Below are 23,831 nucleotides of genomic sequence, written 5' to 3' on the forward strand. Positions count from 1 at the left end.
TGCCTGCCAGTGCAGGGAAAATGGGTTCAATCTCTGGTCTGAGAAGATTCCACATGCTCATGCGTGATAACTACTGAGCCCATGCTCTAGAGCCCACAAACGGCAACTACTGAGCCTGTATGCTGCAACTAGGCGCCTAGGGACTGTGCTCTACAACAAGAGAAGCCACCAAAATGGAAGCCCATGCACTGCAATGAAGAGTAGCTCCCAAGAGCAGTAATGAAGATCCAATACAACCAAAAATAAATAAAATAAAGAGCAAATAAAATTCTTTCCAGGGGAGCCATTCTGAGCTTGTGATACTAGGGAACTTCTTTAAGCACTCACTCCCTGTGCTAGGCAGAATAATGACCTGCCAAAGATGTCCACATCCCAGTTCCTATAACCTGTGAATATGTTTCATATATTATAACAAACGGCAGTCAAAGTTGCAGATGGAATTAAGGTTGCTAATCAGCTGACCTTAAGATAGAGAGATTATTCTGGATTATTCAGGCCTGGGCAATGTAGTCACAAATATCCTTAGAAGTGGAGGAGGGAGGCAGAAGAAAGAGCATCCGAGAGTTGCAACATGAGAAAGACTATGTGATGCTGTTGGCTTTGAAGATGCAGGAAGGGGCCACTGACCAAGGCATGTGGACAGTCTCTAGAAGCTGGAAAAGGCAGGGAAACAGATTTTTCCTTACAGAAGGAACACAGCCCTGCTGACACCTTGATTTTAGCCCAGGGAGATCAATTTCAGACTTTAGACCTACAGAATCGCAACACAAGTTTGTGTCATGTTAAGCCGTTAAGTCTGTGGTTGTTTGTTATAGGAGTGATAGGAAATGAATGCACTTACTCTGGTTTCTTACTGGCAAAGCGAGAATCACATAATACCCATATTATAGAGTGCTGTGTAGCTTATGGAAGGTGACATCTGAGTGGTTCTTAGGACAGGGCCACCACACAGAAGTCTCTCAAACAACATTAGCTCACAAGGAAAATCATCCCTTCCTCTGACACCACCATACGATCACCTTTAGGCATTAATGACAATCCTACCTGAAACATACTGATACGAAGTGCTCAGGGCTGAGCTAAGAGCTTCACCCACTCCAGGCACTCTGAACTGACTCAGTGCTTGGTAGGAAGATTGTCATCCTCCTTTCAGAGGTGAAGAAACAGGCCCAGTTGGCCAGTGGCAGAAGTAGGATTTAGCCCATGTTCACCAGAGCCCCCTGGAGAAGGGAAAGGCTCCCCACTCCAGTATTCTGGCCTGGAGAATTCCATGGACTATAGTCTAGGGGGTCGCAAAGAGTCAGACACGACTGAATGATTTTCTCTTTCACCAGAGCCCACTGGCCGTGCTCCAAAGGTGTGCTTCTTAAAGTGTGGTATCAGCGACTTGCCTGGGACCTAGAAACACAGGCTTAGCTCCCACCTGGACCCCTGCCCCAGGATCTGTGTCATTAAGATCTGTGGTGCTTAAGGTTCACATCAGAGTTTGAGGAGTGCTGCTCTAGACCCAGTGGTATAGCAGTCCCCAAACATTTTGGCACCAGGCACTGGTTTCATCGAAAGCAATTTTTCCATGGACCGGGGTTGGGGAGGATGGTTTGTGTGCATTACATTTATTGTGGACTTTATTTTTTATTATTATTACATCAGCTCCACCGCAGGTGACCAGGCATTAGATCCTAGAGTCTGGGGACCCCTGCAGCAGAGCTCTGTTCTCTCCTTGATATTACTCTTTGCGAGGCAGCCTCAGGTGATTTCATTTCCTTCATCTGCCTTGTGCCTGTCTCTTCTCTTCCAATTGGCCAACTCCTATTCATCCTCCAAAACCCACTGCAGAGGGCACTTCCTTACGGTCCCTTCCAGATCTCGGCAAATAGAATTGCTCTTATGTCTGGCCCTCACACAGGCCTTCCTAGCGCCTCAGCTGACTGGTAATGGTCTCAGCACCTGCTTGTCTCTTCTGATCTTCAGAGAAGGGGTATGTTTTCTATCATCCAACCAACCTTAACCAAGCAGCTACTAGGTGCTGGGTGCTGATCTTATTCCTGGGGCTATGACAGAAAATAGGACAGAAAGAGATCCTGGCTTCACAGAGCTTACATTCTAGTTGGGAAAGAAGTAACAAACACTGTAGACAAATTCAGAAAACACGAAATGAAGAAAGAGAGACTGGGAAGTGGATGGATGCTGTCAGCCAGGGAGAATCCGGCAGACCACTCCCCATTGAAGCTGACTTGTTTCTGTGTCCCACAGATTAGCACAGAGCCTGCCATGGCCAACATTCAAAAACTGTCAGATCAGATCAGATCTGAGCGTTCTTCCAGATCAAACTGCACATCTTTAAGTTCATGTCCCTTCCCAGCAATTGCTAGACCAGCTTTTTCATACCAAGAAACTTGTGACGTTCTTCCCTTCCCTACGAAGTCTTCTGAGCTAAAAATTTAAAGCAGAGAATCTCCATCCTCCAGCAACGCCCCCACCACCCTCTCTCCTCAGCCAGCGTGGACCACGGGACTGTCTCCCCAGCGCCTGCCATTTAGTTATTGAATAAAGCACACCACGTGGTTGGTACACGGGGTGCATTTCCCGAACTGGGGTCAAGGTCAGAAAATGTCAGTCTCTGAAACAGAAGCTCCAAGGGTGGTGTGAACTGGGTGAGCATCTCTTTTTTTAAGCAACAACTTCTCCTAGAGATGCTGAGTAAAGAGGAGTAGATGAGGCTCGCCTTCCATCCGAGTTTTATCAGCAAGCCCTGCTCGGGAATGTTGGGTGTTTATGCATGTATTTCCAGATGCATGGCTTTATTCACTCTGTTAGCTGCTATACCCAGCCTAGGCTGGTGGTGTTTTGTGTACGTTTTCGGAAGACAAAAACTCCACCTGTAATTTGCCATTGGCAGAGAGGAGCCTTTACATACTCAGATGCCTACAGAGGCCAGGGGAGGGCCGAAGCAGCCCAGTAGCCTCAGAAGATACTCGGGAGCAGCAGGGACTTTGTGGGACCACAGAGAAACTGCCACACCTGAAGGGACATCAGCTACCCTGCTCCTGTTGATTGTTGCCAAGCAGGAAGGGGGCCCAGGGTTACAAAACTCTGTTTTTGTTTTGGTTTTCCTCAAGGGAGGCCAAAGACAGGTTTTTTGTTGTTGTTGTTGTTGTTTTCTTTAATAGGAAACGTCTTGATTTGTATAACATTTTGAGGGCCAAACACAACTCACTTGCAGGTCGCTCTTTGCAACTATTGGTATCATCAATAATAAACACCCTAGTGATAACAGCATCTGACGTTTATTGAGTGTTTATTATGTGCCAGCACCCTGGCACATATTATGTGTTAAGCACTTGCATGGAGCATCTTACTAAAATTTCACAACCAGTCCAAGCGTGAGATACAATTTTCCCCGCTTAGACATGAGAAACTGACTTAGAGAAGGGACATTCCTTGTTCAAGGTCACACAGAACTGGTAAGTGACAAGGTTGGGATTTGAACCCAGGCTGTCAGATGCCAGAACTGGCACAAACTCCAGGCTTGGCTACAACATAATGCTGATCATGTTCATTATGATGATGCTCGGGGAAATCTGAGAGTCAACACATATCAAAATCTAGCACCTACTATGTGCCAGGCAGGCCCTGGAAGCACAGGTGTGGAATCAGTCTACCCAAAATTAAAGGTATCACCTTCCTGGGACGAACGTCTCCTGTTTGCCCCATCTCAGTGAAGGTCACTCACTGTCACACTCTACTCAACACAAGTGACAGTCCTGGGTCCGGTGGATCCTCTGATGTCTGCTCCCTTGCTCGACAGCCCCCTGCCCACCCCTGCCCTCCCCACCCGAGGTCACCTGCGTCATCACTTGCTGGGCTGTGCAGCCTTCTCCTTTCTGGACTCCCTGCTCCATCCTCCTCTTCTTCCCATTTTTATATCACACAACTTCCTGAGCCATCCTCCTAAAATGCACATCTAATTATATCATTCCCTTGGGAAAATTCTCCTCTTTGACCTCTTTGCAAGTGAACCATCCCTTTATGATGTGGTCTCTGTCTAAAGTCAAACCTCAATATTAATATCTTCCCCTACCTCCCCTCCCACACTTGTTCCTCCAGCAATACTAGAATTTTCGTGTGGTCCCCCAAACACACCACGCCCTCCCACATCTCTTCCTGAAACAATCTCTCCTCTCCTGGGTGTTCTTGCTTGGGTCCGCCAATCCCCCACTGGGGCATAGGCCCCTTGAAGGCAGGGGCGGTATCTGATCACTTTTGTAAACCCGGAGCGTAGGGGGGTAACTGACACACAGCCGTGACTGAGTACATTTTGTTGAAGAAATGGACACGGGGACTCATGGTCTGGAGGTGGAGGCAGAAATGGAAACAGACAACTGAAAAGACAGAAGATGCTGCCTCAGAGACATGTAGATGCCTAAGAAGGAAAGAGGGAGGGAGTGTGAACCAGGTGGGAGCAGGGTGGGAGGTGGCAGAGCTAAGCCCTGAAGGAAGACAAGTGGGATTTGGTTGGAAATGGCCCTCTAGGCAGAGGGGTGGGGAGAAAGAATATATGTATACCTTCACTTCCTCCCCCTCCATGAACTAGAAAGGGGGATGTCTATGCATTTTGAGGCTTCCTTCTGTACTCTAAACAGTGGGAAAACCTGGCAGGCCCTCCACTTCTCCCCACTCTGCCCCAGTAATAAGCATATACTAATTTAAGCATCAAAGTTTTGAACACTTCATCATGCATGAATTACAAATAGCAATTTCTGCTTAGCCTTGTCTCCAACTTCTCAAAGTAATTTATTTACAGATTTGGGGGCCAGGGGAAAATTGTAAATATAATTAGTGTAACAGAAGGCTGTGCACAGGTTTTTGGATTGGACAGGTTTGGGTTGCAATCCCAGTTCTGCCACTTACTGTATGACCTTGGACAAGTCACTTAACTTCTCTGATTCTCTTAAGGTGGAGATAGTGGATATCATAGCACATATCTTCAGAATTGTGAAGATCAAATAAGAGCAATCCTGGGAAACATACAGGAAGCATTCAAGGAATGATTAGTTATTATTATTGTTATTATTAGTGAGAAAATGATGTCAGAGAGTTGTTTTTCAGGATTACTTTCTTTGCAAAATACTTTGGAGGAAAATTGAGGAAGAGAGGTCTCAGCTTTAGGGAAAATTAAAGAAGGATAAAGATAAGAATGGTGCAGACAGAGGTAAGAGTATGAGTGGGAAATGTGGCAGAAAAGAAGGAATGATCCTTCATGCATGGAAAGTGAAAGAAGAGAGAAGGGGACAAAACTGAGATAAAGAAAGGTCTAGGGATCAATACCAGCTGGTCACCAGTGAGTTTTGCCCAATAGCAAGGCCAGACAGAGAGACTGGTGTTGGGGTATGTAAACTACACAGTGGATGGTTGGCAAACAAGGTGCTGATTCCCCATTCAATGAGGCCACGGCAAGGGTGCACCTGCGATCTCGCACCTAATCCATGGCATTCTCGTTAGCAGCTGGAAGACTACCCAAGGTCAAGAAAGTTCAGGGAAGAGTGAATAAATATAGTGTCCATAAGCAGAAAGGGGAGGCAGCTCCTCTGAAGCCAGCTCAGCGGTGCTAAGTCGGTACCTCTGAGCCAGGCGATAAACGTATGAGGATTTGGATTGAGAGAAAAGGTGATAGCTGCCCAGGAGGGAACAGGCTCGTGGTGGCTTATCAGCTTCCCGAAGCTTTCTGGCAGAGCTGTGGTCCCGAAGGTGTTCTGAGAGCATCCCAGGTTGTGGGGTGTGTGGGAATCCCCTGCATGTTCTCAAGGGCCTTTCAGCCAGACCTCAGAGAGATGACGGTCAAGAGGAGTTTTTAAGAGTCTACCTCCCTCCCCTGCAGCCTTCCCTGGTGGCACAGTGGTAAAGAATCTGCCTGCCAATGCAGGGACGCAGGTTCGATTCCTGGGTCGGGAAGATCCCCTGGAGTAGGACATGGCAACCCACTCCAGGATTCTTGCCTGGGAAATCCCATGGACAGAGGAAACTGGTGGGCTACAATCCATGGGGTCACAAAGCACTGGAAGGACTGAGTGCGTGTGCACACAGACCACACACACACACACACACACACACACACACACACACACACACTCTCTCTCTCTCTCCCCTGATGGGAGGTCCCTGAGTGTAGGCACTGTTGCCTTAATCATTCACTCAACATTTAGCGACTAAACACTCTTTGGGCCAAGGCTGACACACCCCATGCCCTCACGTTGCTCACAGGCTTCTAGAAGGACACAGAGTGTAAGCAAGTAAATGCTAAAAAGAAAAGTCAATGTTCAGGCGTTGAAGAAGGGAATACAATCAGGTAACAGGATGGTGGGCTACCTTAGATGGGATGGTCAGGAAGACGCCCCTAGAAGGAGAAGGTGATATTGATCAGAGACTTTTTGCATCCCTGTAGCCCCAGGGCCCAGCCCAGTAAAGGCTGAGCCTTGAAGCACCTTGATTGTATTCAACACGTCGTTTACAATCTTCTCCATGCCCCGTTCTCTCTGTTCACTACAGCTAGCTTAGGGTGAGTCACCTGGTCTCTGCCAAGACCTCCTGCTGTGGATGCCCTTCTCAGTTAAATTTCACCAGCTCTGCGGGACTGGGATCCCATCCATTAGGGTCGCAACAGCCAGCGATCTCACGAATGAGCAAAGTCACCTGTGAGCATCCCTCTCTTACCATCACTCTGGGTCCCCTTTCCTTCCAGGATGGAACACAAACTATTCCGCGAGAGCCATTTCTGTCCCTGTGGGGTCCCATCTCCTCTGCCCCCCACAACACTCCCCAGTCCCAGCCTTCTATGCTCTAGCCCCACAGGACCGTTGGTCTGGCCGCTCAGGCGCCTGTGCTTCTGCACTTGCCATTTCTTCGGTCTGAGGTATGCTTCCTCCCCCAGCTAGCACATTCCCGTGCATCCTTCTGAACCCCGTCATCCTTGGATCCCCTCCTCCCGTCTCTGTGCTCCCAGATTGCCCTGAGCTTAAGCTTCATGCTGCTTCATCATCATTGTCTGTTCACTGGTCTGTCTTCTCTTCTAGATTACAAGTTCCTTGAGGGCAGATGGTGCTATTGCCTCTGTCCTAGCTGCTCACACAGTACCTAGCAAGGACTCAGGGAGCAGTTGTAGAGCAGAGATCAACAATCGCCCTTTTCCTTGTCAAAAAATGTGCTTGTACGACCACACACTTCTCCAAGCTGCTTCCTGAGTCACGGGACAGACGCTAAGGGCACTGGAGAGATCCCTTGGGCTCTCCCAACACTTTGCCTGCATTTCTCTCTGCCAGCAAGACAGCCATACCAACTTCCTTTGATTCCAAGGCACATATTTTAAATGTTAAGGTTTCTGAAATTAAAGTGTGTTTTACAACTGGTGTTATATTAAATCTGTTTCCCCCTGCCCTGAAAGCTGTTTAAGTAGTTCATTTTTTTATAACCAATGGCATCAGAACTGGGAGATCAGAGCCCTTTATACCCCCAGGAAAAAGGACCAGGGTCCTGGCAAGGGCAGAGAGCTCACTGGCGATCCCACAAGGGCTGACATGCATTCCTTGGCCTTGAGGAGCACAGTTCACATCTTTCTAATCTCATTCCTATTTTCAAAAAGTATGGAGGATTTAACTGAGCCTCATTCCAATTCCAGCTCAAATCCTCGATGATCCTAACTGATTGTTAGAGATGTCTCAGAGAAACTCAGGGAATCTCTCTGAGTTTGTGGGAGGGTGATAAGCCAAGGTGGCAGCAGGCTATGTCATATGTCCTGTGTGAAATGGAGTCATTCTGTAAGATGCCTGTTTTTTGGGATTTCCTGATGGGACTTGCCCGGAGGGTCCTGAGGGGAGGAGGTGGGTCGTATTCACTTCTGCTTCCCTGTGTCCACTGCAGGATTGGCACCTACCATCAACACCTCCACTAAGCATATTTTGAATTTCTTCAATTGGAGTTGAATCTATCTATTTCTTCCCTTCTCTGGGCTGTCATAAGTTTTCAGGCCAAAGGGACCACCACACTCAAATCTGGGTGGGATTGGGAAAGTGAACAAAGTGAAAGTCGCTCAGTCGAGTCTGACTCTTTGCAACCCCATAGGCTATACAGTCCATGGGATCTTCCAGGCCAGAATACTAGAGTGGGTAGCCATTCCCTTCTCCAGGGGATCTTCCCAACCCGGGATTCAAACCTAGGTCTCCCACATCGCAGGCAGATTCTTTACCAGCTGAGCCACAAGGGAAGCCACATTGGGAAGAGCATGACAAAGAGAAGGGAATGGCACTCTAATCCTCACAACTTTAGGGCAGGCATCATCAGCTCCCTTAGATAGATGGGGTGAAGGAGCTTCCGACAGAATTAACTAGCTCAAGGTCACACAGCTTTTAAACAAGAAGCCAGAAGTCAAAGAGCAAAACTCTTTAACAAGACTAGTGAGGCTCCGCACTGTTGGATCCTCCTTCTGCAACCCCACCCCCCACTCCATCCAGCACCATCACCACCCCCATCCCATGTCCATCTGGACCCTCCAGCCACCCTGGCCTCCTTCCAGGACTTGCCCCTTCTCTCCCTCACTGGTCTCTGCACTTGCTGCCCTCCAACCTGAGATGTTCCTTCCTCCTCTCTTCACCCAGCGACACATCCTTCAGACAGCAATTTACATCTCACTTCCTCAGGGGAGCCTTCTCTGATTAGATCTATCTTCATGTCATAGACTCACAGTCTTATGTGACTCCCCTTGAGAGCACTATCATAGTTGTAAAATACATACATATAAGAGACACAGGTTCTATCCCTGGGTTGGGACGATCCCCTGAAGGAAGGCATGACAATCCACTCCAGTATTTTTGCCTGGAGAATCTCATGGACAGAGGAGCCTGGTGGGCTACGGTTCATGGAGTTGCAGAGGCAGACACAGCTGAAGTGACTTAGCATACGCGTGCATATGTATACACACACGCACACACACACATATATATGCATATATATTTGGGAGAGTCTTTGAAGTAGCATCTGTCTCTTCCAGAAGGCTCTGAGGGCAATGACCCTGAAGGGAGCTGCTGCCCACCATGACACCTACCCTTGACCCAGCACCTGGCAAGTTGCAGGGACTCATCAAAGATTTAACCAATAAAATAAATGAATGAAGGGATTGCTTAATTTGTCACTGTAAACTAACCTGGAAACTTAAAACATATTTCATCTGTATATAGGAGATTTTTTTTTTATATTCAAGTCTAAAAGTGACCATTGAATTCTGAACTATTTAACAATCTCCTGCATTATCAGTCTGAGTACATATAGCTTCCTCCCCCACTGACCCGAAAGTTAATACTCATGGGAAGCTCTCCCCGAGGACCTGTGTGACAGACGCTCTGGATGATGAACAGAGAGGAAAGCGTGGCCAGTGTCTATTTAGAGGATGTTCGCCCCCCAGCACTTCCTTCTCAGGCATTTATTTTCTCTCCAAACATTTTCTTTTTTATTATCTTTCTTTGTTATTGCCCCTTGTATGTTGAAACTCTCTCCCACTCCCTCTCCTTCCCTTTCTCCCCCTTCTTTCTGTGTTGACTCTATTATTTATTTTCAGAATGTTAAAAAAAAGGATGTTTCAGTCACCATCACCACTAGTGTGAAATTTAAAGAACAGTCCTTTGATGATGGGAAGAGATCACTGTTCCTCAATGCCCACCCTGTAGCAGGCAGTGGTGGCTTCTTCATTTGCCAGCTAAGATAGGTTGATGTCTCGTGCTATGATACTTGCTGTGGTTACAGCAACAGGCAGAACAAAGATCCCTGCCCTCGTGGGGCTGACAGTCTAGTGGTGCAGATAGATGACAAGTAGTATGAGTAAATGTCATAGTGTGCTAGAAGGTGGGACATAGTCTGTTAAAAAAAGTAAAATAAAAGAGCCATCAGTACAGTGTATGAGGTTGTTGACTGTAACTTTATACCAGGTGGTCAGGAAAGAAGGTGACAGACATTCGTGGGCTTCATTCCCACCAGCTACCCTGTGAGAAGGCTGTTAGACTTCCTGTTTCTGGAAAGGGAAACTGAGGCTTGGAGAGGTAAAATGACTTGCTTCAAGTTGCACAGCTCAGAAGGCTGCAGCACTTGTAGTGAACCCAGGTCTGTGTGGCTGCAAAATTGTGTCAACTGTATCACACACCACAAAGCTGCCTCTGAAAACTTTCATCACCTCAGGGGACATAAATTTGCCAGTTTCTGAAAAATGCTGGCCAGTATAAAACCCATGGAGAGTTTACACTGAGACACTTCCAAAATAAAAGGGAGAAACCAAAGAAGCATGTGGTGGGTCCAGCCTGAAGTTCAGTGTTGCGTCTCCTTGGCCTTGTGGAAGTGAGAGGATTAGTACAGAGCTGTCACCTTGTAAGGTGCGGGCAGCCGGAAGGAGTAGCATGTCAGGGAGTCAGCAGGTCAGAACTCCAGTGTCCTGACATACTTGGGTTTGGCGCTCAACGAGGATACTCAGTGGGATGCAGACAGAATAGAATCAGCTGCCGGCTATGAATGTGAACACAAGGCCACAGAGGCCAGAGTCTGTGCATAGAGCTCTCTGGAGTTTCCAGGATGAAAACAAGAGGCCTGGATTCAAGTTCTGGCTCTGCCCGTGTGGTGCGGTATTACACCTGGCAGCTATAATGTGAGGGCAGGAGGGCAGTGTGAATGGGCTGGGATTTGCAGGGCTGGTTCCTCAGTAGGAGTCAGGCTTGTCTTACAAGGTGAGAAGGGGTAGGAATGTGAGACCTGCCTCTATGGAAAACTGCTTATCGGAACCTAAGAGCTTGGGCAAAGTTCTTGAGGTCTAGGGAACTGGGTGGAGAAGTTTGATAAAGAATTCTGGGGGAGGTTTTGGGGAAGCTACATAGGGATGGTCTCTGATGACTGCTCTCTGCCCAAAGTGTCTGTTCTGGTGAGTATTAGGATCAAACCAGGCTTTCGCATACCTTAAACAGAAAAGGGAAGAAAATCAATGGGTTATTTTTTTCTTCCATGTAGAGACTGAGTGTACTGACAATTTTTCTTTAGCTTATTAGGAACTGTGCAACCCAATGACTGACTCCTTTTGAATGTTCTTATTTTACAACAATGAATTCATGACTCATTATTAGTCTTTTAAAAAAAGAAATCCCATGACCTATATGGGAAAAAAAATCTGAAGAAGACTGGATATATGTGTATGTATAACTGAATCACTTTGCTGTATGCCTGAAACTAACACAGCATTGTAAATCAACTACACTACAATATTGCATAAAAATTAAATAGAAAAGAAATTCTAGGAAGAGTAAACAAATCATTCTGGTTTCCTCACCCCTTCCCCTCTCTTCCTCTCTCTCAATAACTTGCCACATGTCCTTATGATTTCTGAATTAATTTCAATAATTTTAAGAATTTCTGCATCAATCCATTGATACATATTTTTACTGTACCAACTGTGTGCAAAGTACCTAGAAGGTCAAAATATCTTAGGAATTATGGAGTGATATGTACACAGTATATAGGCCAATTAGTAACTTCTAAACTCAACTCTTCCACCCTTAAAGGCAAAAGTGTCCAAGAAAGGCAGCTGGCATTCCTAAAATAAAAGAGATATACTTTCCTTCTATGGAACAAGAGAGCCATGGCTGAACCCAGTGTGGGGCACTCGCCACCTTGCAGGCCAAGCAAACGTTATGAAATTATGAACTTGGAAAAATAGTTCAAGAAAACCCAGAGACTTTTTACGCAGAGAGAATGGGGATGTAGAATGGACAGCGGAGCCCCTGGGAGTAAGCAGCTTGAGAAGGAGAAGAGAGGAAGAGAAGCTCAGAAATTCAGCAGAGGGAACCGAACAGTCTGGATGGAGAGAAATATTACTGCTCTGCCTCACAGCAAGGAAAAGGGCGAGAGAGGGAGCAGGAAGGACGGGGGCATTTCTGTTAGGACCACAGTGTACTGTTGCTAGCTCCTCCTCTGCAGGACTGGGAATCCTCTGGGGGAGACATGGAGCCCAGACAGAGGGGAGAAAGGTACAGAAGAGAACAAACACAAAGAGTGAATTTCTTGCTGCCCCTGGAGACGATGATTCCTTTTGGTGACAATAGAGGTTAATATCCTGAGCAGCAAGTCACTGCGTGGCCCAGAGACAGCATGCGTGGAACAAGCTGTTTTAGTGTCCTGTTGCAGATTTTATTGAATTCTTCTCTGAAAGGGCCAATTCATCTCTCCATTTCGAGGCTTTTAAAGCAACTTTCCTGAAAAGTTCAAGAACTTCTCCTATCATTCTCCATTTACATGGGATCCATGAGCAGACAGACCTGCCCCCCACGCCCTCAAATCCCAGTAAGGACACTAGCTTGCCAAGGGTCTTAAGTTCACACACAGGGACACTCCTGCTGCTCACTCTGCAGAGGGTGAGAAGAAAGACTGTGATTTCTTCTCGATTCCTCTCCCTCTCCCGCTGTGTCAGCCCCTAACAGGTGGTCCTGTCCCCTTCTCATGCCTCAACAGACAAATTTATTTCAAAAACAGTCATGGATGCAAGGAAATGTTTTCTGATTCTTATTTTCACCAAGAAGTGAACAGAAAAAAGTCATCTCTGGGGACAAAAAGTCTTAATGTAAACCAGATAGCCAAAGAGACCAAAAGAAGATAGGAGGCGGTTTTTCACCTGGAGTCATGAGCAGCATCTTGGGGAGAAGACTAGAAATCTGTTCACAACTTTCTGGGTATGAGTAGGAAACGTAACAAAGGGGTGATGGGAAATCTTTTCTGAAAGTACAGTTTCTCACCAAAAACAGAGGTTGGGAAAACCAGACAACTTGGTTTTCATAAAGGCTGATCCTATTTGGAATGCTCAAAACAGCAAGAACACGAATGCCCCACCAGAACCAACTATGCCAACCTGCAGAAATAAGTGCACTTATAATCTTTGGAAATCAGTGCAGTTTTTGAGAATATGTATCTTTAACACCTTCAAACCACATCCTAAGTGGCCAAGGCCCAGCTTCCTAAAAGGGGGGTGCAGTGTCTCAGGCCTACAAAACCGCATATGGACAGAGGTTTTGGAAATTAAAGGCCAGGTTGAACTGGAGCCCTGAGTATCAACCCTTCCTGCCTGGGCTACAAATGGAAAAAGAACAGCAATCCCTAAGGCAACTTGGGCCAGCCCCCAACCCGCCAGTGTCTGGAGGCCTCAATCCTGGGGAGAAGAGCCAAACCCAGGGCTTCTGGGAGCTTCACACAATCCTTGGGACATGTTGCAATACTAACCCTTTTAGGGATGATCCTGGGAGTGAGGTGGGGTTACAGCTTGGAGAGAAAGTTGAAGGGGGTGGGCAATACATTTGGGGATGTGGACACCAAACAGATGGAATTTTAATGAAAATACTTAAGCCATTTAACGCACAAGTTATCCAAAGCCACATCTAGTCCTCTTCCCTTACAGGGATTAGAAAAATGTTTAAAAGATCACAGTATTAAGAATTCTCAAACAAAATCCTGATAAGAAAGTATATTTATTCCAAGTCACCAATGTCTGGGAATATTTCTTCTAAAACCATGTCCTGTCTTTAATCTCTCGGCTGTATATCTTCATCCGTCTAACTAAAATCCAAGCAAGGCAAATTGCTTCTATGATCGTTTCCCTAAAGCAACCTTCATTCACTTTGCTTTTCTTCTTAAAGTCTGCCATAAATGTTTAATTAAATGGAAGTCTTTCCACTGTTAATGACTAGCTGCATGAAAGGCTATTCATTTTTTGAAGGAGGGGTGTGTTTAAAACAGTGCCTATTAATTTCCCTATATTGATTCTCTGGCTGGGGAAGAGCATATAGTATTCAGCATAAAGCTCCTCTGCAGACTATGTTCAAGGCAGCGGTTTGGATTGAGAAAGGGCACCAAATGCAGTATGCGTCAAATAGACCATCGCTCAATGAAGTCACTTAGCTATTCAAAACATGTTCAACCATCACTCAACCATTTGCACCAAGATTGTTGGGAGGGGGGCACGGAATTGGTGCTCTTTCCCCAGGCATAATCATTTCCCAAAGAGCAGCTTTTGCTCAGTTTGGGTTGGACTCTGGGGCCACATCAGTTCTCTTCCTCTTGGTCCGTTTCCCTCTCTTCTCCCCTGTCTCCTGGCTTCAACTCCCTGCACCACCATCCCATGTTGAGCTTAACAAACAATCCTGCAGTCCCCGCTTGCCGACGCTGCTCAAACGGCCTCCGTATTGGTTCATATCAGAAGCAAAGCACATCAGCTTTTCGTTCCACCCAGAAACATGTATCTCTCTGAGTATGTCTTTCTATGGGTGGCTGTAGCTTATACACACAGACACAGATAGCCACTCACATGCAGCCCCCTATATTAAAGTCTGTTGCTAAATGCAGGTTGTATGACCTGCAGGAGTTTCCTGCCCCCCTCCCTGTGTTTATTAATGTGTCTCAGAAGCACATGCTTTCACCCATACCCTGACCTCCCAGCCTTTCCTCTGTGGGACCGCTTTTCCCACAGCACATACACGGGCACACATGTCCCAGCGACCCTGCAAGATCAAGGTAAACAGCTGACACCTCCCACCCCCCACAGCTCCCTCTTGTCCCCCCACAACCTCCCCATGCTCTCGCCTCCCTCCCGGCCTCCCTGCACAACGTCTGATTCCCAAGCTGGCTGCAGTGCTGACTCTACACGCTTCTGGATAACAGACATGTCACTCTGCGTGGAAGTGAATTGGTTCTCAGCCTAACCTGCAAGTGAATTGCTGTTTATTAGAACTTGGGTTTGTTTCCTGCGAGAGACGTATGTATTTTTAGACTTTGTAAACGTTCAAACACACATACACAGAAGCCAGTCGCCTCGAACGATATGTGTGGCTCATAGACATTACGAAATGCTCTTGAACTCAGCTTGCGATCCTGGAATAATTAGGATTTACCAAATAAGGCGTCTTAGAAATAACAGCTTTTTTCAAAAAAAAGGAGATTTGCAGGTGATGATGTGTCTTGGACTTTTGGGGAGTAAGGGGAGGAGAGGGGAAAGGAAGAACATTTTGGAATTCTTCATTACGAAAAGAGGAGCAATGTTGAGAGAGGCAGTTGTTTTTTTAATCCCCTCAGAGGTGGGCATACTACATCAAAAGGCAAATCCTAATGATTCCAAAGCAGGTGGCGCACATTTGACTTTTTAAAAACAATCTCTTGTTGTTGTTTTCATCATATCATAGATTATTCCAATGAAGAAGGTTGAGGGAAGGGGGGTGGTGGAGGCTGGAGAGTTGAGTATGGTTTTTGCTTATTGATTTTCTTGCCTCTGAAACTCACCCAACCAGCCTTGATCTGTGGTGGAAGGAGTGAAGTAAGAAAATGGTGGAATGTAAAGGGGACTTATTTGGAGGCGGGTGGGGAAGGGGGAGTGAGAAGGGGAGGGGGGTGGGGAGGGGGAGGAGATGGGAAATCAAATACCTTCTAGGCAGCAGGTTCTCCATAATCCAGAATGGGTCATAACTTCCTCGTTCTTTTTGCTGGTTTCATTCTCACTGACACTTTTGGTCTTGCAAACCCCTCTGGAGTAGAGCCAATAGTCGGTTCCCACAGCAATGGTCATCAGACTGAAGGCAGCGAAAGCACCAACCGTGGTTAAAAGCATTTGAACACCTCGATCAAACAGCCCCATAATTCTTCATTATATAAACACCCAACCGACTTCGGGTTCTCGGGAGAGTGTGTGTGAAGGTGCGAGTACTAAAGCAAAAAATAAAAATAATTCCACTAGTAAGATAATGGATATATGTGTGAACAGAGGATGTGGAGAGATATAAAAAAAGGGAGGTAAGAAAAGCTCACGGAAAAGAGTGTAAATTATAAAGATCACACGGGAAGAGAGGCTTGCCTTTTGAGATCAGAAACTGTTCCAGTTGCAGTGATTAAAAAAAAAAAAAAAGGAAAAAATAAAAAGACACCCCCCACCCCCCCAAGTGAGATGCCTTAATCTCTTTTCCTAAAATTCTGGTCTCCAGTTTCCATATGTGATAGCTAATTTGGAGATGGCTTCCACAGTGAACCAGGGAACAGCCGCATTCTCAACACAATCTCTCATGGTCGGGACCTAGACAGTTAGAGATTGTAAAAGCCGAGATGCAACCTTCCGTCTTCGCTCTCGGCTCTGCGGCCTGCGCCATGAAAATCCTTTGCTTCGCCAGTTCTCTTCCTTGGGGGGTCTCGGGAGCTTTCGTTTCAGACCAGACTTCCCAGTATTCTGTAAGCCCTTGATCTCAGCTGAACAGGTGCGGGGGTCTCGCCTTCCATGGTTTTGCCCCGGCAGCGGCAGCGGCAGCAGCAGGGCGGGCAGGCGCGGCGGCGGCGGCGGCGGCGGCGGCAGGACGAGCAGCGGCGGCGGTTATTGTTGTTGGTGGCGGTGGTAGTGTTGGCGAAGTGGGGGAGGGAGGGGGTTTCTCCCGGAGAATCGAGGCGGGTTTCCCTCCCCCTATCTGCAAAGCTCCTGGAAACAGGGGAGCCGGCGTCTTGCTGCAGGATGGGCCGCCCGCCTGCCCCCCCACCCCACTCCCGGCCGGCTCGGGCCCCGGAGGAGGCGCTCCCACCTACTGCATCACCGGGCGGTGCTGAACTGGACAGCTCCTCGCGCCGCCCGCTTCGCGCGCTCCCCGGCTCCCAGGGCGGCCCGCCAGGAGGGGGGCGCGGGCCGGAATCCTCCCTGCCCTCGGGGGCAGCAAGGCCGGGGCAGAGCGGGGGCTGCCTTTTCCTCTTTTCACCCCGCTCCCAAAATCCTGAAACGAGCGCTCTCCTGGGCTCCCGGAGCTTAGAGAAGGCGTAGCTAGAGATAGCTCTGCTCCCTCTCCCTCTCTCTCTCTCACACTCTCTCCCTTTCCCTCCCCCCTCGGTGTTTCTTCCAGCTCAGCCTCCTTCTCATTCCATCTCTACGTGCCCAGAGCTTCAAATACAATCCTCCCATCACAATCAGAGGGGCACAAAACTTCAGCCCGCCGGTTCTTTGCCTGGAAGCCCTGAAAATATAACCTGGATGGGTAATTACAAACACGGTCTCTATGTGTTCTTTAAATCGTCGCTTGCACTTTGCCGTTCGGGGGATCTGTTTTGTTTTGCTAGCGGTGTCTCCTTTTGGTTGTTTCTCTTTCTTCTCTGTCTCTTTCTGGCTAACAGGGGATGTGCAGTGCACTGTGTGTGTCTCTCTGTAGTTTTCTGTAGAAATCCTGAATCTTGCTCGTACAAGCAGACATTTTGGAAAGAATATTCATGGAAAAGGGTGCTAAAAGGGTGACTGGCGGCTAGAGCTTGGGCAACGATTTTCATCTCAAGGATAAATATGTTCGCAGGGGACATGGATGAAATGTGAATCCTTCTAAGTTTCCCATGTCATTTGTAAACTGGGTGGGAAGAGATAAAATCTCCCTGCTGTGAATACGGAAACACATTATAACTCTCCCCATTTCCTCAGCAGAACTGTTATCTTCGGTTAATTACAGCATCATCTCTTGTTTCTATATGTGCAAGTTTTCCTTAATGTGACCCCTGGAAAAAGAAGCTCATCAGATTCCTGCTGGTAGTGATTATGTTTCTCTCTGATCAGTTTCCTAGTTAGGGGAGGGAGAGAACATGAGGCATGATGTAGATGCAGTTTTAATTTGTCGGGGGAGGAGCCTAGAGAGAGTTGTGCCTGCCTCTGATGGGTCAGTGGGGTTAGAGATGTTTCCATTTCATATCTCACCTATTCTGTACTTTGTTTTCTGTTCTTCCACTTTTGTCTGGAGATAATTTGCTTGACAATTTCTCAGTGATCTGGTGATTATCAAAGAGTATACAAAAGATGACTGAACTCAAAACAGACTTTCTTGGGTATTGTCTGATGTTTTTCCCTTTGCCCAGAATTGTTCTGCAGATATGGCCAGTACCGTAGAGGCGAGGGGGAGGGGGGCAGTATAGAAAAACTACCTGTTTCTCCATCCTCCATAAAATGTCCTTCTCTCACTCTCTCTTCCCATCTCAGAAGGAAAGGACTCCTATGATGGGTAGTCACTGGGCTCCTGTCACCTTGAAGAGGGTCCTGGTGTCTGGAACACAGGACCAAGATTTCAGCTACCTCTGCTAAGATACCTTTAGGGTATAGCCCGAACTACTTTTTTGAACTGAGGATTCTCCATTTGGTTTCTTGCCCTTTGGTTGGGGATGGGAATTGGGATGGGAGAGGCACTGATATGCTGACCTCACTCAGCAGGGAGTCTAGCAAGTTCAGCCAGTGGTTCAAGTGAGTGATTTCCTTGGCTCCCTTCCTTCAGGAAAAAGTGAGGGGCAAGTAGGAAATCCTCTTCAACAGGCTAGGCCTTTCGAGGGGAGTGGAGGGAGGTGTGGGTATAGCTACAGGAACCTGAGAGGCTTGCTCTCACTTACTCCCCTCATTTTGGTTGCCTTTGACCTAAGAAGTCCCTTCAAACTGGAGATAGACCCCTCCTTCTTACCGCTCCCCCATTCTTTTCAGATCAACCCTTGAATCTTTTGCTCAAACAGAATTAGTAACAGAGGCTCAAAAGCTTCTGTTTATCCACAGAAGGAGCTAACATCTTAGCCACTGACAGTGGCTGCAGCTTTAGAAACATTTGATTAATCTTCTAGCCAGATAATCATTGAGTCGGGAGGTGAAAGGGGACAGAACAGTTTTAGGTTGATGGTGTGGAGGGAACTGACACTTCTGGAGACAGAACGCCCTGGGAGCAACGCTAGCCTCTGCTACTTGGTAACTGCATGATCCAAACAAGGCGGCTTCCTAGAGCCTCAGTTTCACCATATGTGAAATGAGCACATTAAGTTGTTCCCAGTTACAGCTGCCACCCTGCTCAGATTCTACCATCCCATTTGTAACACTTTTTTACTACCTGTGTCAGGTCTCCCACTGACTTGTGGACACTTGGAGGTCAATAGCTGCGCCTTGTTCCCCGTCATATCTTTGGCATCTAGTGCAGGGCTTGATACTTAATAGATACTTGATAAGCAAAGGCTAAGTGATACCAGTGATACTACTGATCATTAGTAGGCATTCAATAATTGTGGCTTGACTCTCATTACTCCTCCCCCCACCCCGTTTACATCCAGATTGGTCTCCAGCTTCTTCTTCCATCTAACTCATGTACCACTCCCCTCCTTGCTCCCCTTAACCTAGTCCTAGTCCAGAGGTCCCTCCTGCGGACAAGGCAAGGCTACCCAGGAAGACCTGGCTTGGTGCAAACCCCGGGAGATGCTTTGGATCCACCAGGCACACACACTTAGCAGTTGCTGAATGGATGCTCTTAGGGGAGCAGCTTTGTAAGCCTGCAGTTGGTGACTTGGTGAGGGCTTAGAGGAAATTAGCTGAAATGCCACAGGCCTATTTTGAGCTCCTTTTTTGATGGAGTGGAAATAACATGGGATTTGGGCACAGCAGACCTGGCCTTGAAGCACAAGGCTGCTATTTCCTCATTGTATGACCTTGGGCAGGCACTTAACCTCTCTGGAAATCTCTCTTCATCTGTCAAGGAGGACCACTGGCAGGGGCCTTACAGGGTGGCTGTTAGTGTTACGTGTAAATAGCATGACCATAGCTAACATGCCAGGCACTGATCTAAGCTGAGGCCCACAACAATCCTATGATAAAGGAACCATTTTACAGATGAGGAACCTGAGTCACATAATGGTTTAAGTATCTAGCCTGAGGTTGTGAGTGACAGTGAGTGAGTGGCAGAACTGAGAGTCTAACCTAATACCAGACAGAGGGCCTAGATCTTAACTTCTGTGTCTTGACTCAAGATATAAGCTTTCTGAATAAGGATATCACACCAAGGCTATTTGCTTCTCAACTACAGATTTGGCAAGGATTTAAGGGAGTAACTTCTAGGTGCCAGGTGTTTTCACACAATTTCTCACACTTGCCATTCCAACAACCCTCCAAATGCCTGTCACTATCTTACCTTACAGGTGAGGAAACAGAAAGTCACAGAGGTCAAAAGTCAAGTCCCAAGGTCACATGTCAAATTAAGTGGAAGAGTAGAGATTTGAACATGTTGCACTGCTTCAAATTCTACCAGATCCAAGTCCCATAGTTACTCATTTGTTCATCTCTTTATTCAACAAATCAAGTACCTACTATGTGTCAGGTATGCATAGTAGATTTCCTGGACAAGTTGAGCAGGACAGACATGATCCCTTCCTCCAAGTACCTGAAGACAAGCAGAAGGGGCAGACAGGGGAGGAAGAACCACGCAGAAGGGAAGAGGAAGTCAGGTGAGGGATGCTGTGGGGCCATGGAGCAGGGAGACTAAACCCAACCTAGCGGGTGCAGAACATCCTCCTGGGAGGATAGGATATTTAAATTGAGATTAACTCAAAGTCAGATAGGCCGAGATGGGAGTGGGAGGGTGCAGGGGAGCTGAGAAGAGGAAGGGCATTCCAGACTGAGGAAACAGCATATGCCAAGGTGCAGAAGTGTGTGCAGGTGGGAAAAGAGGATTGGCTAGTTTTAGGGAAAAGATACTGAGTGATTTAAAGACCATGATGGGGAATGTTTTAGGCTAAGAGCCTGTAGGACTTCCCTGGTGGCTCAGACGGTAAAGCGTCTTGCTTACAACCGGGAGACCTGGGTTCTATCCCTGGGTTGGGAAGATCCTCTGGAGAAAGAACTGGCAATCCACTCCAGTGATCTTGCCTGGAAAATCCCACAGATGGAGGAGCCTGGTAGGCTACAGTCCATGGGGTCGCAGAGTTGGACACGACTTCACTTTTATTGGAGGCCATGGAAATTTGGTTGAAGCATAAGAAGCCACTCTGAGGAGGCTGGGGGGGTAGGAAGTGTGAGAAGCAAACCTGGATGCAGGCAGACAGCAGGGAAACTATTGCTACGATCCAAGCAAGAGATGATGGTGGCCTGGACCAGGAAGTGGCAATGGGGAAAAAAGAAATGAGGGTTCTGGGGGTGTTGGGGAGAAAACTGATGAATATTGGCATACACAACTGGATGCATTACTTTGAGGAAGAAGCAGGTTGGAGCTTGAGGGGGCCGTGGGGAGCAGGGGAGACTGAGAATTCTGCTTTGGTCACGTGCACAGTTTTGCGTCATACTACCGCCTCTTCACTCCTGCTCCCGTTCTCTCTCTTATCAGCATGCGAATGAACTAATCAGGAATGGAAATCATTCATTCAATTACATTCTACCCTCACTAGAACGAAGCCTCACGAAGGCAGGAATTTCAGTCTGCTGCGTTCTCCTTGTATTGATATTTCCAACACTCAGAACTGTGCCTAGCACAGAGCAGACCTCTTATAAAAACAAATTACTTTTTTTCACATGCCTTCTCTGTGCCAGGCAATGTGCTAAAGTGCTAGGGAGGCAGATGAGATGAAAATACCCAAATCAGGGAGACCATCAAGCAGACAGCGAATTTCCAAGGCGGTGTGACCCAGGCCCTGGAAGATCGAGGGTGTCTGGTACTCTCTCCTATGTGTGCTGATAGCTCCTTTGCTTCTGCTCTTGGGCACTTCTCTCTGGGTTTGGAATTTCTGTTTAAGTATTGGCACATAGTGGGTTCACAGTACGTATTTGATAAATGAATGAACAAAAAGGAGACATGTGCTATGGGCTTCCCAGGTGGCGCTAGTGGTAAAGAACCCGCCTGCCAGTGCAGGAGACAAGAGACCCAGGAGTGATCCCTAGGTGGAGAAGAACCGCTGGAGGAGGGCATGGCCACCCACTCCAGTATTCTTGCCTGGAGAATCCCATGGACAGAGGAGCCTGGTGGGCTACAGTCCATAGGGTTGCACAGAGTCGACACAACCGAATGACTTAGCAGGCACGTGCTGTGGAAGCCCAGGAAGAGAAAGCATTTATTTCTGTCTCGTAGTGTCCCAGAAGGCTTTGGGGACAAGCTCATGGTTGAAGGCCAGGAGAAAAGGTCACAGTTGGTCAAGGAATAGAGGAGGGTGTTACAAATAGGGGAACAGGATGTGCAAGTGCAGAGATCTGAAGCAGGATCAGGAATCCCAAGGAAGCTGGGATGACTGATGGGGATGGACAGGAAGGCTGGGGTGAGTCCAGGGAGATGTGCGTGGAGTGCTGAGCCATCTGTGGGAACTGCTGTCCTCGCCTGGCAGGGGCAATGAACTGGGAAGAGAACAGGCCATGGAGTCGGATGGACCTGAGTTTGAATCTCAACTTTTGCTGCGTGACCTTGTGACCTCGGGTTGTTATTTAACCCCTTCCTCTGAGCTTCTTCATCTGTAAATGGGGTGATAGATGCCTTGTTTGTTCCCGCCTGGAGTCCTATGTACTTACTGCTCCCTCTGTTGGATGCTGTCCTCTCTGAAGGCTGGACCCCTTGTTCATCATTCAGGTCTTAGTTGAAATATCACCCCCAGAGAGGCACTGCTGGTCACATAATTTAAAATGTCACTCTATATGACATTGACCTGCTTTGTTTTCATCACTGTGCTTGTTACAACTTGACATTCTCTTGTTTATTATCTGAAATCTCTCCCCCACCCACCCACCCTCCTGGGATGTCAGAGCATATGTGTCTCATTCATTGCAGTGTCCCCAATGCCTAAAGGGCCTGGAATATTGTAGGTGCTCAGTGAATGGTTTTTGAATGAATGAATAAGGTTAGGGTCATGGGGTTTCCCTGGTGGCTCAGATGGTAAAGAATCCGTCTGCAGCTCGGAAGACTGGGATGTGATCCCTGGGTCAGGAAGATTCCCTGGAGAAAGAAATGGCAACCCGCTCCAGTACTCTTGCCTGGAAAGTCCCATGGACAGAGGACCCTGGTGGGCTGCATTCCATGGGGTGGCAAAGAGTTGGACATGACCGAATGACTACCACTTTCATGGGGATTAAATAAGATATAAGCATTTGGCAAATAGTAGGGGCAGGTCTCTGAAAGCCCCTGGCACTTGGCAGGTGGGGGTGGGGTGAGGAGGCAGCTGGGAAAGGTGAAGGTGGCCCCTGAGATGCTGTGGGAGGACCAGGAGTGGACAGAGGGTGAGGCAGTACCGGAGTGAGACCTGCAGGCAGGCACTGGCCTCATTTCCCATGCTGCGCCTCCCGGGCCTCCTCTGCTCTCTTGACCCCACATCCAGCCCCCCTGTGGACCACCAGAAGCCTCCAACCCACCTAGCTATTTAGCCCCAGGTTGGAGCATCAGCAGCAGAGAGGCTCCGATGGGGCCATCAGGCTCTGGGACTGGGAGGAAAGGAGATGCTAGGAGACATGGCAGGTTTTACTCCTTGGAGAGCAGAGAGCAGCCAAAGAAGCCTCAGGGCACCTCCAGTGTCTGCTGCCAGAGGGGCTGGGAGAGTGGGGCAGAGCTGCATGGTGAGTTCTGAACCTGGTGAGAACCAGAAGCTGAAGATCCATGTATAGAGGCGCCCATGGCAAGAATTCCCACAGAGAAGTAGCTTTCTCACAGAGACTCCAACCCCAGTTTGAGCTCTGAATCAATCTGATGCTTCTTTCCCTATTCCCCATGTCTGGGGCTAGTGTAGGGTTTCACCAGGAGCTGAGCTACAGCAAAGAAAATTGTGATAGACAGTTGATAATAAAGTCACAGAATAAAATAAAGAGGACACATAAGGATGCAGAGGAGAAGCAAGAAAGAGAATGTTAAAAGCTTGGAGGGAGAAAAGGTGATTTCCAGTGACTTTTAGGGGAGGAGGAATCCAGTGGTGGATGGAGAAAGTGAGATGAAGGCAGTGCATTTGGGTAAGTTTTAGAGGCGCCAGAGAATGGGTCTTGAATGTCTTATATGACCAGGCTTAGCCAC

General features: G+C 47.6%; 1 protein-coding gene across 1 annotated transcript in view; it reads right to left on the reverse strand.

The window, feature by feature from the left end:
• Nucleotides 1–15,691, reverse strand: part of CACNG2 (calcium voltage-gated channel auxiliary subunit gamma 2) — a 117,663-nt gene extending 101,972 nt beyond the window's left edge. The window contains exon 1 of the mRNA XM_065921428.1: nt 15,481–15,691. Within this exon, the coding sequence (XP_065777500.1) occupies nt 15,481–15,691 (211 nt within the window). The remainder of the gene's footprint in view (nt 1–15,480) is intronic.
• Nucleotides 15,692–23,831: the final 8,140 nt, after the last annotated feature.

Source organism: Muntiacus reevesi, chromosome 1, assembly GCF_963930625.1.
Source record: "Muntiacus reevesi chromosome 1, mMunRee1.1, whole genome shotgun sequence".
Lineage (NCBI taxonomy): Eukaryota > Metazoa > Chordata > Mammalia > Artiodactyla > Cervidae > Muntiacus > Muntiacus reevesi.